General features: G+C 44.6%; 1 protein-coding gene across 1 annotated transcript; it reads left to right on the top strand.

The window, feature by feature from the left end:
* The first annotated feature begins 1,016 nt into the window (after positions 1–1,016).
* On the top strand, positions 1,017–13,489 carry lrit1a (leucine-rich repeat, immunoglobulin-like and transmembrane domains 1a). The gene is made up of 4 exons (XM_070865363.1): positions 1,017–1,138; positions 6,108–6,580; positions 9,486–9,791; positions 12,399–13,489. The coding sequence occupies exons 1-4, from the start codon at positions 1,017–1,019 to the stop codon at positions 13,487–13,489; spliced, it is 1,992 nt and encodes a 663-aa protein (XP_070721464.1).
* Positions 13,490–14,600: the final 1,111 nt, after the last annotated feature.

A 14,600-nucleotide genomic window follows, 5' to 3' on the forward strand; every position in this document is an offset into this window, starting at 1 on the left:
ACAGCTCATGAAAGCCTAAATGTCAGGTTAGAGCTAAAAGAACACAACAAGAGGGGCCTTTAAAAGGCACTTACGTAATCTGCCTTTTAATTGTCCTGCTGCCCACAGGCCCACCAGAGGTCTTTTCCTCCAACAGGTTTCACCTCACATATATTACTCAAGCACGCCTTGAACATTGTGCCACTCTGGGACTTGTATGCTGCTTTTGTGACTAGTAATAACAGTCCTGCGTAGGGCAGCATGCCAACTATACTGCGCACAAGATTTATCTTTGGTTTCGTGGAGGTTTAACAGCCTGTGCCATCTGACTTACACAAATAACAAACAGTCCTGAAAGTTAAATATATTTAACATGTTGTGTTTGTTTCAGAATCATAGAATGGTACTGTTACGTTTAGAATAACTCCACAAGACTGTATATCTTAAGCTCAAACTGTTGTGACCTTGGTCTCTTGATTGTAACTCCAGAGTGGGGAGGCAGCATGGTAGACTGCCTTTTATACCTGCTTGCCCAAGGTATGCAGTTGACCCTTGGGTCTCCCACAGGTGCGCCCCCTGGTGGCAAATCTTACACATTAGTAATGTTTATATACATAACAGGTACAGCACAGAAACAGCCCATCAGCCCATCTACACTGGTGTTTTGTTCCACGTGAGACATCTAATCCATTCCCACTCTCCCTCAATAGCATTAGAGAATGTCATCTCTGCATTCAGTCTCACCTATGCATTTAAATATTTATGCATTCAAAAAGAAGAGAATATACCTGGGACAATTCACACAGTTGCATGTTTTCTCTCGGTATAATACTGTCCCAGTGGTGTCCAGACCACATGTCATCCTCACGATACTAAAAAGCCCTCCTTAATCCTTTTCTATCCTTTTTATCTCGGGATTCGCGCTGCAGCAGCTGAGTACTGTGGGGTTGTGAGCCACGAAGACAGGGAGATGCTGCTGATACCGAGTTAAGCAGGACAGTGCTTCAGATCACCAGGTGCCGTAACCTGCGGAGAAGATGTCGCTCAACGTCTGGTTGCTTTGCCTTTTGAGTTTTGGATATCTAGCTGTGGCATTCTGCCTGTGTCCTTCCCAGTGCATCTGTACCTTCCAGAGTCGCAGTGATGAACTCAAGACAAGGTATCTGGGCAGTTCAAAATTGGTCTTAGATTGGGAGGGGAATATCATTCTTTGACAGACTCATACTGGATATTTGTACGGCATAAATTCTCCTTTCTGAACTTCCATTTATTATCTCCAATGTTCAGCATATTTACTTGGAAAGAGATTCATTTTGGTTGTGATCTTTTAATCTGTTTTGAGTGACCAGGATAATTTGGTGTCTGGGATAATGTCTGTGTATGTGCATTTTGTACTGTGCTAAATTGTAGACTGTCGTTGCGTATCTCTGCAAATATTTTACAATGCTTAAAAATCACTGGGCAATTTTGCTGTGTTTTCCTTTCTTAAATCCTATACAGAATATTTAATATTTACCATTATATATTTTTTTCAATACAATTTACTTTGCAACTCATCTGTGTAATCTATAGTAAAATAAAGCAAAATGGTAAATATTGAGACAACATTCAATTCAATAAATTATTATGCAGTACCTCTGGTGTGATGTCTATTATTACAGCAATGTAAGGTCAGAAGCCATTCAATCGTATCTGTAGACCTCATCCATTAGCTCTTAATGATTAGTAGAGACTTGTCCATCTCCCCTAATTAAAAGTGAGGCCACTTCATTAAGACACTTGGCTTTCAGTTGCACTGCCCATAGGGTATATTACTGACAAATACAGACAGTACATTTGATGGTAAATGAGAACAATGAAGGAGAAATAAAAGTAAATTAAGCTAGATTTTCCTGGGAAGCTGGAGTTATTCCAATGGAATGTAGTGAAAGTTTCTCTGGGAATCCCTCCACCCACTCCCCACTTGCCCCTGCTGCTTCTGGCGCTTGCCACCTGAAGTGACATCAGGCTTGTTATAATTACTGGCAAATGATGGGATTGCATCTTACGCCTCATTTCCTTTCATTTGTGCCTCAGCAACACTTGTTGCAAGGGACGCCTCTGTGCCCCTGTCAACTCCGTGTTGCTCTGAGCGGCAGAGCGGTCACTTGAATCAAAATTTCTTCGGTCTATCCGTCTACAAGATGCGCTGCAGCAACTCGCCAAGGCTTCTTCGGCAGCACCTCCCAAACCCGCAAACTTTACCAGCTAAAAGGACAAGGGCAGCAGGCGCATGGGAACACCACCACCTCCACGTTCCCCTCCAAGTCATACACCATCCTGACTTGGAAGTTAAATCGCCGTTCCTTCATCGTCGCTAGGTTAAAATCATGGAACTCCCTCCCAACAGCATTGTGGGAGCACCTTCACCACACGAACTACAACAGTTCAAGAAGGCGGCTCACCACCATCTTCTCAAGGGTAATGTGGGATGGGTAATAAATGCTGGCCTTGCCAGCGACGCCCACATCCCAGGAACACATTTTTTTTCAGTCATTGAAGAGGTCATCGGCTAAGCTAGACTATGGCAGGACCCCAAGACCTGCTGATGCCCAGTCTCTGCCCCAGGCAGAGACGGCGGAATCCAACTGAAAAATGCAAATGACTATGGCCCTTGAAAATCAACTGGGGTCAGGGAAAATTCCTGTAACGGGCAATAATCGCGCCCCAGCTCATCAAAGATGTGCCGAGCTTGTGCAGTGGTGAACCCATGCTGGGATTGTTTATTATTTTGTGTTCTTAACTGTATGTGGATGTATTTTTCAAAATGCAATTTGTTTGCATGAGAATATTTATATGGATGCTTTTGAATTTAATCGTGTTGTAATATTTTGTACATCATTTATGTATAATTTATTCACCAAAATGTCAAAAACAGCAATTGCTTGTGATGGATTTAAGATCAGATCAAAAATAAAAGGTGCCAAAAGATGGTGTTTCAGATTGTGCTGTAGATCAATTCTACAGCAATTTGGCACAAGTAACTATGTCCTACAGGGACTCATTCTGGTTGGTGTTAAAGCAAGGGCCCCTGTTAAAGCCTCCAGCCTCCTCCAGCCCTACAACCCTCCGAGATCTCTGCATTCCTCCAATTCTGGCCTCTTGAGCACCCCCGATTTTAATCGCTCCACCAAGGCCCGAAGCTCTGGACTTCCCTCCCTAAACCTCTCCGCCTCGCTACCTCTCTTTCCTCCTTTAAGACGGTTCTTAAAACCTACCTCTGCCCTAATATCTCCTATGTGGCGCGGTGTCAAATTTTGTTTGATAACGCTGCTGTGAAGTGCCTTGGGTTTTGCTGCGTTACAAGTTTTTGTTGTTAAATTTGAAACGTAAAATTGTGAATTTTCTGCTGAAGAAAGTTCCTGACATGGTATGCTGGTTCCCACACTGCGGGTGTTCAAGATGAGGGATGAACAGCAATACGAGAAGGTCTTTTCCATCCCTCATGGGAACAACATTCAACCTCCCATAATTCATATAGCACCAGTCAGGTGCAACTACGAACATTCCCTTTCCATCGCCCGTTCCCATTTACTACCTCAGCTGCAGTTATTGCACATTTTTCCCAGTTTAGGGCTGTAATGTATTTGCTTCATGGGTTCTTTGCTTAAGAATTCATAGCAACACATCGTTAATAAACCAACTAGTTCTTAATAACAAAGGTTTAACAATCACACCACACATTACCAGTTCATCCACTAGACTCACAACTGCATACCTCATCGTGGGTGACCTAGATCCGACTGGCTGGGGTTTTATTGAGCCTCGTGAACATCATGTGACTGGCTAAGCTACTCGCAATGCAACAGCTCTACAAACCTGTAAGCCTACTCACGGGTGCATACATTACAGGGGTGATGTTTTTGTGTCGTGGGTTGATGTTCTCAATGACCTGAGTTGAAAGGGCACAAATCATTTATTTCTGATCTCTCAGACACCGTTAAAATATTTTTGCTGCCTTTGATTGAATTGGATTTACATCCTGAACCCAGTAGACACTGCTCCAAGCTCTAGCCCAGTGTGCCACACATTCCCGAGACATCACTTCACTGTCAAATTATTTTTCCCGCAGCATATTTTTAATTTTAGCACAATTTTGTTTCTGATAATAGCACTTTCTTTGGTGCAATAAAGTTGATCGTTCTTGAGATTAAAAGTAGATAAGTGAGATATACCCCACCCACTCCATTTGTTTTCCAACAATAAGCCTTGCACCCAAGTTTCTTTCAGCTCATGTCAGCAAAACTAAAGTAATCTTTTTCAGTTCCTGGAAGTACCTATGTATGTCTGGCCCCAACTCCATCAAGACCCCTGGCTGCCCTCTCAGGGTAAATCAGGTGATGATCAACCTTGGGGTCCTGGTTGACCCTGAGCTGAACTTTTCAGCAGATTGCTAGGCCATTACCGAGACACATTCTCACACCTCCAGATCATTGCCTTCTGGTGCCTAGCACCCTGCTGTGACTGAAGCCCTAAACCACACCCTCAACATTTCAAGGGTAGGGTTGTTTAATGCTCTCACTGGCTTTTCGGGCATCACCGTCACGACTTCAGCTAATTCAAAATTCCAAGTGCCGTGTCCTCTCCCACACTCGTACCTCCACCAGTGCCAACTACCACTTCCTCCCTGCGCTAATGGACTTGAACAACCCTGTTCCTGTCTTCAAATCTCTCCCTGGTCTCACTCCAGATCTCAGCAATTTTTCCAGCCATTCATCTTTGCCCACATAACTCATTTGATTCAAATTCCCACTTGTTCCACGCTCACTCTGTTCCACAATCAGAGGTCAATCATTTACCCTCTGCGGCCTGAATTTCTCTCCCATTCCAACTTGCCTTGCTCCTCCCTCACTGCCTTTACAATCCCCCTAAGAACTCTCCTCTTTGACCATGTCCTTCAGTCTCTCTTCCTACATTTACTTCTGTTTCCTGCTTAATTCAGTTTCTGAAGGTTAAAGCATTCTGTGAATGTTTTTCTTAATGCGTGGAGTGCTATATAAAAGAAACTCGTTATTGCAGTGTGCTACTGAACCATACAGTCTAGGACAGTCCCAGGTTTGGTCCCTGCTCAATGCTGAGTTAGCTGATTTGAGCTAAAGCTGGATTGAGGGCATTACAATTGGCATCATCTTCCTTGGTCAGGGAGGGTTAAATCAGCCAGGGTTCAGTTTGGTGACGGAAAAATCCAATGGCAATCAGATGTAGATAGGATCTGTCTTTGATCTCATGGACCCTGCTCTTCATAGTAGAGTACCTGTCTAGGTCCAAATTTGAATATGACTACAGGTATCTGGACATGATACAGAAGTACAGGTAACACTTATAGATGCTCTTAACATAAGAACATAAGAAATAGGAGCAGGAGTGGGCCATTTGCCCCTTGAGCCTGCTCCGCCATTCAATAAGATCATTGCAGATCTGATCTTGGCCTCAACTCCACTTCCCTGCCCGCTCCCCATAACCCTTGACTCCCTTATCGTTCAAAAATCTGTCTATTTTCACTTTAAATATATGCAATGACCCAGCCTCCACAGCTCTCTGGGGTAGAGAATTCCACAGATTCACAACCCTCTGAGAGAAGAAATTCCTCCTCATCTCCATTTTAAATGGTCGACCCCTTATTCTGAAACTATGCTCCCTAGTTCTAGCTTCCCCCAAGAGGGGAAACATCCTCTCTGCATCTACCCTGTCAAGCCCCCTCCTCAGAAACCTATACGTTTCAATAAGATCACCTCTCACTCTTCTAAACTCCAATGAGTATAGACCCAACCTGCTCAACCTTTCTTCATAAGACAACCCCTTCATCTCAGGAATCAACCTAGTGAACCTTCTCTGAACTGCCTCCAATGCAAGTATATCCCTCCTTAAATAAGGAGACCAAAACTGTATGCAGTACTCTAGGTGTGGTCTCACCAATATCCTGTACAGTTGTAGCATGAGGCAGTTTTCAAGAGAAGAGGGGAGAAAACCGGAACAACAAAGAAGTAGACAAGTCGCCCTGCTGCCTTCTCTTATCTTAAAAGCTTGTTAAATTATTTTGTAGCTTGTAGATAATAATGAAACAAACAGGAGATTTTCTTTGCTTCCAGGACTGTGCTGTGCAACAACCCAGAAATGACGCTGATTCCCAGCAACGTTCCGGCTGAAACTTTAAAGCTGGTGATTGAGAAAACATTAATCAGACACGTTTCGACTCGGGTCTTTGCTTCTGCTTCCAGTCTGGAGAGCCTTCGGCTGTCCCGTAACTCCATCAGCAGCTTCAACGGCGAAAGTCTGCAGGGCCTGATCACACTGAGGGAGCTCCGTCTGGATGGCAACACCCTGGCCAGCTTTCCATGGGAGGCCCTCTCCTACTTGCCACACCTCTGGCTTCTTGATTTACACGGCAATGTCCTGCGCTCGTTCCCCACCCGTGCAGCCATTTTCTTCAGGAACATCACCTACCTGGATTTATCGAGTAATAGGCTGACCATACTGTCATTCAGAGTGATCTCAACGTGGCTGATTGCTCCACAGGTGGACAACGCAACTTCATCGACTGACAGTTCAAAACTTGTCCTAGGTAGGCATAAAGAACCTCGGTTCTGCCTCATCGGTGTTGTTTGATAGGTTTGTTTGTAAACAATCCCATCAATAACTCGGTAGATTTTTAGCTGAATTATTGGCGTAATACTCCCCAAAAGTAATATATGTGGATTTCTTCTTTTTTAAGGTAGTAGCAAAGCAAATCAAATATCAATATCTAAGTCGGATATCCAGGCCAAAGCTTCCGGTGTAACAGTGTGGATATCTTGTGGGCTGCCTGTGAATTCCCTCCGAGGGCAGTGCTCGATGATGTGCTCCAGGGTCTGATTAGGAGCTCCACAGTCTCATGATGGGGAGGCTTTAATCTTCCACCTATGGAGAAGTTGGCAGCATCGACCATGACCGGTTCTGAGACGGTTGATGGTTGTCCACTGTTTGTGAGGAAGGTTTGATCCTTCAGGTTGTACTATGGGGTCCTCTATAAGGAATCCATTCCATATGTCACAGTTCTTCCAAGCATTTCAGCATCAGTCATCAAGGCTGAGGGGAGATGGCGAAATGGCCTTCTAGATTTGAGACAGCTTGGTGGTAGGTTGTTCAAGTCGGCCTGGATCGGCGTGTCTTGGCTGGTGTAGTGGGTGAAGACTGCATATTTGTGGTGTAGATTTGGTTGTGTGATGTTTGCAAGCATAGGAACACTACAACTGGGCTTGGCATTCCCAGAGATGGGATGTGTGCATTGCTGGCAAGGCTGGCATTTATTGCCGATCCCTAATTGCCCTCGAGAAGATGGTGGTGAGATGCCTTCTTGAACTGCTGCAGTTTTTCGGAGTGGCTTGCTAGTGGCCATTTCAGAGGACAGTTAAGAGTGGACCACATTGTTGTGGGTCTGGAGTCACATGTAGGCCAGACCGGGTAAGGACGGCAGATTTTCTTCCCTAAAGGATGTTAGTGAGCCAGTTGGGTCACCATTACTGATACCAGCGTTTTATTCCAGATTTATTCGTAAACTGATTTTAAATTCCACAGCTGCCATGGTAAACTCATGGTCGGAATCTTCCCAGCCCTGCGAGTGCGGGTTTGGAGGTGGGCCCACTGTCAAAATGGCTTTGATTGACAGCAGGTCGGGATCCTGCTCTGAACCTGCCTCCGTGTGAGTTTCTCAACTGTCAGGCCTGCGTTCGGATAGCAGACCCGACAGCAAGCGGCAGGACAGGTAATGAAGATCATTAAGTGCTTAAATGCAGGAACTTACAATGTTACCAACCTTTTGACCACTTTGATGTCTGTGGGGTTTCATGTCAGGTAAGTGTGTCGGGTTCTCAATGACTTTCTTTTGCTTTGGCTAGTTGACAAGCTGCAGAAATGGTATAAAAGCTACCATTTCATAGTTGTTCACTTTCCAATGTCAGAAGCTGAAGCCGTCAGGATTTGGAAAGGATTTGTGAGCTATATGCACTTTGGAAGTGAACTCTCCATTCACTGTCACCTCCTTGGAGCAACCTCTCTCACCATTGACAGATCGCTTCTGTCATCTCAACCTCACCTGCCATCTACTCCAGCAGCATGGCACTCTTGAAATCTCACCTCAGTCCTCAGAATCCCACCACGATCAGCCCCAACACCAACATCACTAAACACACCAACATCACTACCAACAATACCCACCTTCTCCGCAATCACCTGATGTTGCACAGTACACAGGACTGACCACAATGCTGCCGGGAGGCCAGGGATGGCCTCATCATGGCCTCATTTACTTCACTTGATGCTGTACACCCTGACTACCACATGATGCACCAGGTTGGCACCACCCCACACCAGCTCCATAACGCATCCCATTCCTTTCACACTCATCACCATTGTGCAGGGTACCCTTATGTCTCACCATTCACTATAACTCACTAAGCCACTTCCAAAGGTGCTCACAAATCTGTCCAAAGTCCTGGAAATAAAGATTTCAACGTTTGACAATACATCAACATTAACTATACTTGAACATTGGCTAAAGGACCCAAGTGCCTACTCTTGTGTGTTGCTATTTGATATGATTGGACCAGGATGAGGGTGAGTGTGAGAGGTGGCTAGTGAAATGGGGAACTAATAATGTAGATAGAGAGAGATAGAGAGGGATGGGTGGAGATGCAAGGTAAGTTGGTGTGAGTAAGGATGTGCAGGAGGAGAGTAGGGAAGACAGAGTGATGGGGATATGATGAGTGGCACAGCAGGATGAGGTTGAGTGTGGCCTACAGTAACCGACTGAGATCATTGAAAGGTTTGCGCCACTGCAGCCTGGTCCTCCTGACGACATCCCTGCTTGTGTCCTCCTGTGCAATGTGCAACCAGGCTGCGTTGGTCTCCTAGGGAGGTCTCTTCCACCCATGGGAAGGGAAGAGGACCTCCCTGCGGGCTGTGACTCCCTCCAAATCATCTGGAGGGAGTCATGGGAGAGCCTGGGTGCAGCCGTGCGCCTCCGTGCAGTGTTTCTCAGTGTTTGCAGCACCTTAATGCTACAAGACACTGATAGAAGAACTGTCAAAACTGTTGTGGGCACGGTCCCTTTAAGGAAACCGGCTGATGACGCGTCATCAAACCGGCTTCCTCTTAATTGGCCGGGAAGCCTGCGGGGCGGGCTTAACAAGCCCCAGCATGGGAAGATTTCAGAGAGAGCGCGGGTTCGAGTTGGGAGCGGGTTTTCAACACGCCATCTACCCCGCCGTGTGTGGAGAAATCGTGGCCACGTCTCTGGACCATTAGTCCAGGCCTCTGAGTTATTAGTCCAGTAATATAACCACTATGCTACCATTCCCGAGAGTGTGTACATAGTATTTTTAAAATAAATATATATTAAAATGGAAGGATTATTTTGCAACAATTCAGATCGATGGAATTTTGTCATCTTTTCACCTTGACAAAATATACAAATATGTTCCCTTCAACAGGACTACATGAGAACCCTTGGGAATGTGACTGCCGATTGTCAGAACTAGTTCATTTTGTGAAGATGCACAATCCAATGCCAGCATTGATGGATCCTCGATTAAAGTGCTCTGAGCCGGGAAACCTCTCGGGAACTCTCTTCAGCAACATAGAGCTACAAAGCTGCCAGAGTCCGACTATTCACGCCGCAGAAGCTGAAGTGACCACAGTCGTGGGGAGCACTGTCACGCTTCATTGTGTGGCTACAGGGGTTCCCATCCCCAAAGTCAGCTGGAATAGACGCGAATATACCCTGCTAAATGGAACAGGTAGGTGCCTCGTCATTGAAAGAAAGAAAGACTTGCATTTATATAGTGCCTTTCACGACCACCGGACGTCTCAAAGCACTTTACAGCCAATGAAGTACTTTTGGAGTGTAGTCACTGTTGTAATGTGGGAAATGTGGCAGCCAATTTGCACACAAGCAAGCTCCCACAAACAGCAATGTGATAATGACCAGATAATCTATTTTTTTTGTTGTGCTGATTGAGGGATAAATATTGGCCAGGACACCGGGAATAACCCCCCTGTTCTTCTTCGAAATAGTGTCATGGGTTCATTTACGTCCACCTGAGAGGGCAGACGGGGCCTCGGTTTACCGTCTCATCCGAAAGACTCCCTCAGTACTGCACTGGAGTGTCAGCCTAGATTTTGTTGTGCTCAAGTCATTGGAGTGGGACTCGAACCCACAACCTCTGACTCAGAGAAGACAAATAAGGTCCTTTTTCAACTGGTTAAAGTATACTAAAGAGCCATTGAGCTCCAATATTTTATTTACTTGCATTCGTTCTCAATAAACTTAGTGATTGCACCTTTCATTGAACTGTCTCTGAGGATGTCGACACATTGGGGGCGAAATTGCCCCACGCCCCGACTGGGGGCGGTAACCCATTCAGGGCGGGACTTACTGCGCCCAGCACAGTAAGTCCCGCCCCAGACCCTGAAGTGGAGAGCAGCGTTAACGGGGCGAGTTGTGCAGCACTCCGCGGATGTTCTGCCAACGGGCCTCTCAAAAAGGGGCCATTTTGCCCTCATTGATTATAGCCAGCACTGCTGCTGAAAAAATAGGAATCACAAACAGGATCTTATCAACTATATGGGGATGCGACTGTGATTACAAGAGAATAATCTAATTTTAGAAAGGTGATTTTAAAACATTCAAGTTTGTTCTTCCAGTTTAACAACTTTTGAACCCCTCAATTAAATTACTGTCTTATAACCACACCAAGTTATCCATCATACGTTGCATAATCCACATGTTACATGCCATAAAAATTGCTTCACTTTAAAAGTTTACACCAAACTATTGCTGAGAGGCAAATGATTGCTTCTACTGCTCCTAATAGGTTTATCTTTTACTTAAAATTTTGACATTTCAATATGTTCCTGGATTAACCCAATTAAATAGGATTATGGATTGTAATTTAGAGTGGGAACATAGGAACAGGAGGAGGCCAGGCAGCCCACTAAAGCTTGTTCTGCCATTCAATTAGATCATGGCTGATCTGTATCTTAACTCCATCTATCAGCCTTGGTTTTGTAACCCATCATGGCCTTGCCTAACAAAAACCTATCGAATAAATTGCCCAGTACAATTTACCAGTAATATCCTGTGAAACATGGCAGCAGTGGTAAATAATCAAGGCCTTGAAATTCTGTTGCGCAATAACAACATTTTTTCATATGAAAAAAGATAGAAAGACTTGCATTTATATAGCGCCTTTCATGACCACTGGACGTCTCAAAGCGCTTTACAGCCAATGAAGTAATTTTGGAGTACAGTCACTGTTGTAATGTACGAAACACGGCAGCCGATTTGCGCACAGCAAGCTCCCACAAACAGCAATGTGCTAATGACCAGATAATCTGTTTCTGATAACTTCCCTGCTCGTCTTTAAAATAGTGTGATGGGATGTTTTATATCCAACTGAGCGAGCAGGTGGGGCCTTGGTTTAATGTCTGATCTGAAAGACGGCACCTCTGACAGTAATGCACTCCCTCAGAGTGTCAGGCTATATTTATATGCTCAAGTCGCTGGAGTGGGACTTGAACCCACAACCTTCTGACCCAGAGGCAAGGGTGCTACCCACTAAGCCACAGCTGACACTGACAAATGAAATACAACTGTCTGTAATTTTTAGCTGCCTGCTTGACCTGTATCTTTAAGACCACTGTTCAAGAACTCCTTGTGGGAAGGCGGTCTAAAGAGGCAAATCAAGGTCATTGTAACTTCTTGTAAATTCACGAGGTCAATCCAAGAGCAATTGTAACGTGTTGTAAATTTCAGGTTTCAAGTTAGAAGAACCCATCATGAAATGAATATCTTGTTCTCTCCTTTTTAAGATTGTTTTGCATCTGTAAGCAGGGGCGGATTAACCATGGGGCGGACGGGCCTGCAGCACCAGGCCCACCAAAGAACATAAGCCCACCAACTAAATGTAGGAAAAAAATATAAGGCCTTCCCAAATAGGCTGAATAGAATAGACAATAAGAGAGGAACTATGTATATGAATCTGGTATTGCAATGTTACCAGAACCAGAATATATACCTACTTGATACAGAATATATGCTTTCATTGTTGAATATACTGGCCAATGTTTCCATACTTAGAATGAGAATCATATACGTAATGTAATGAACATGAACAAACAGAACTATCGGCCCTTTGGGATCAGTTTGCCCCAGGCCCATCAGGCCTTTAATCCGGCCCTGTCTGTAAGAAAGGGTTACAAGGTTTGTTGGACAATTGTTACGTACAATATTGATAGATGAGGAAGAATAGTTGGCACATTTAAATAGCTTTCATTTTTAATTATAAAACGATGTGCTGGGAACAAGTGTAATGTGGCGTGTTACAATCCTTTGTGTTTTACAGTGATACTGGACAATTCTGACAAGAGATTAATGAGGTCTACACTCAGTCTATCAGCTGTATCCTATCAGGATTCTGGTGTATATTTGTGCAGGGCCAATAATTTGGTGGGGTCATCAGGGGCTTCGATTTCACTTGTCGTGGTGAACTCTGTCATCCCATTGGTGCCAATCAAAAGCGCATCCAAGAGAACGTGCGTCAGAAACATGAGACATCGAAAGGCTGCAGTACACAATAGGAAGCTGACGGCCCGGTTTGTGAGCACCCTGACTACCACAGGATCACCAAGGCAGTTACCAAACAGTTCCTATTCCATAGGTTGGGCTGATTACATTGTCATGAGCAAGCACCAGATTAATCCAAATGAAGATGCAGCAGAGATTGTTTCGCAGAATACGAATCCTCCCAAAGTTAGTGGCTTATTGGAAAAGCGAAGAAGTGCCAACGATCCCAGTAATATAACATCTAGTCCATCTACAATGCAACCGGAACCAGACTGCCTGGTCAGATCTGTTCGAGTTATAGGGGGTACCTATCATAGTGTTTCCCTGGCTTGGAGATCCCCAAAGGCTACAAACATCACCATCTTTAGCATCCTGTACACTACTTTTGGCGAAAGGGAGATGCGTAGAATAAATGTGGGCCCTGGAAAGACCAAAATCACCATTGATGGTTTAATGCCACAGACCAAGTACGTCGTTTGCATCTGCGTCAAAGAGCTGGTCCCCAGGAAAGAGCAGTGCGTGATTTTCTCCACCGATGAGGTGGCGATTGCAAGTGGGACACAGAAGCTGATTAACGCAGTGGTGATCACAGTGGCCTGTGTGATTGTGGTCCCTCTCACCCTCATTGTCTGCGGCGGGGCCCTGAGGAGGCGCTGCAGGAAGTTTCTGATCAAGCCCCCCGAAGAGGAAAATGACTCCTATGTCACATTTGAAAGCCTGACGACAGACGCCAAACCCAATGGCAGCGAAGGAGAGTACCTGACCCGCCACAGTAAAGACGAGTCCAATAGACTTCTGTCACCGAGGTCCAGTTTAGATTCTGAAGAAGCAACAAATATTGAAGCACACCACAATGAACATTTCTGTTGACTGACTCACATCCACTTGGATCAATCGAACCTCGAAATATATTTTAATAAAACACGCTCCCCACCATTTCTCCTGCAAAACTAACATTTAGACCAGGCTAATCAGACCATAATACTCCAGCACCTCAATAAAACCAGTTTATTTGGAGACCATTTTAGATAACAGTGAACATATTCCTTGGACTCTTCTTGAAAGCGATTTATTTTTTAAGAAGTTTTAGAAATGGTGCACCAATTAGTATTATGATCTCTTTCACCATTGGTTGTGGGAATGTACAACTATAAATCTCATATTGCATCACAGCCTGAATGCTTGATTATTTTGTATGATCAACAAGGTGGAGGATGCCTTCTCTGAGAAATGGAAGGGTTTCCATTTCAGGCATCTAGTGTCAACATCAAGCGTTCCCAGTCAGATACAGCACAGCCAGATGCAGAGCAAAGCTCCTTCCAATCTGCTGCAACACTGTGCTTCAACCCCAAGCTCAGACAGCAATGCCTCCTGACCATCTGACTTTATTTTCCATTGCCCTTGGACCCGCCTGAGTAACATTTCCAATTAGCTGCAAATTAGGGACAGATTTGTGCTGTAGGCTGGATTGAAACGGCTTGAACTCATTAGGTCCCTTACGGTCATAGGGTGCTATCAACCCATCAGTCTCGGTTGGAATTTGAACCCAGAGGTCAAGTCTCTAATCTGCTGCTTCCCCTCAGCAGTCTATATTGTAACATCTATTTTTGATTAATTGCTTGGTGCATCTGGATGTCTTTCTGTGCACAGTGGGAAGCAAGTTCCTTGCAACACATCTTTCATAAAGTATATACCAGTCCTTTCTTTATCCTGTTTTGCCCCAGACGATGAGGTTATTTCTGCATCCCTCCCTCGTGTCTTGCTTCAGAAGGGTGACAAAATGGTCACCATGGTTTTTATGTTACATTTGTACTTCTGCGGGATGACCGTTGTGTATTTTACTTACATCGTGAATCTCTGAGAATAGGTATGTAGATGTATTTCTACCAGCTCTTATTGTTTTTCTTTTATGCTGTTACATAAAGTTTAGTGTTGTCTCGATGAAAGGAATTATTTTATAGGTGGCTCAGGACTTTGGACA

The sequence above is a fragment of the Pristiophorus japonicus genome, chromosome 22 (genome assembly GCF_044704955.1).
Source record: "Pristiophorus japonicus isolate sPriJap1 chromosome 22, sPriJap1.hap1, whole genome shotgun sequence".
In the NCBI taxonomy this organism is placed as follows: domain Eukaryota; kingdom Metazoa; phylum Chordata; class Chondrichthyes; family Pristiophoridae; genus Pristiophorus; species Pristiophorus japonicus.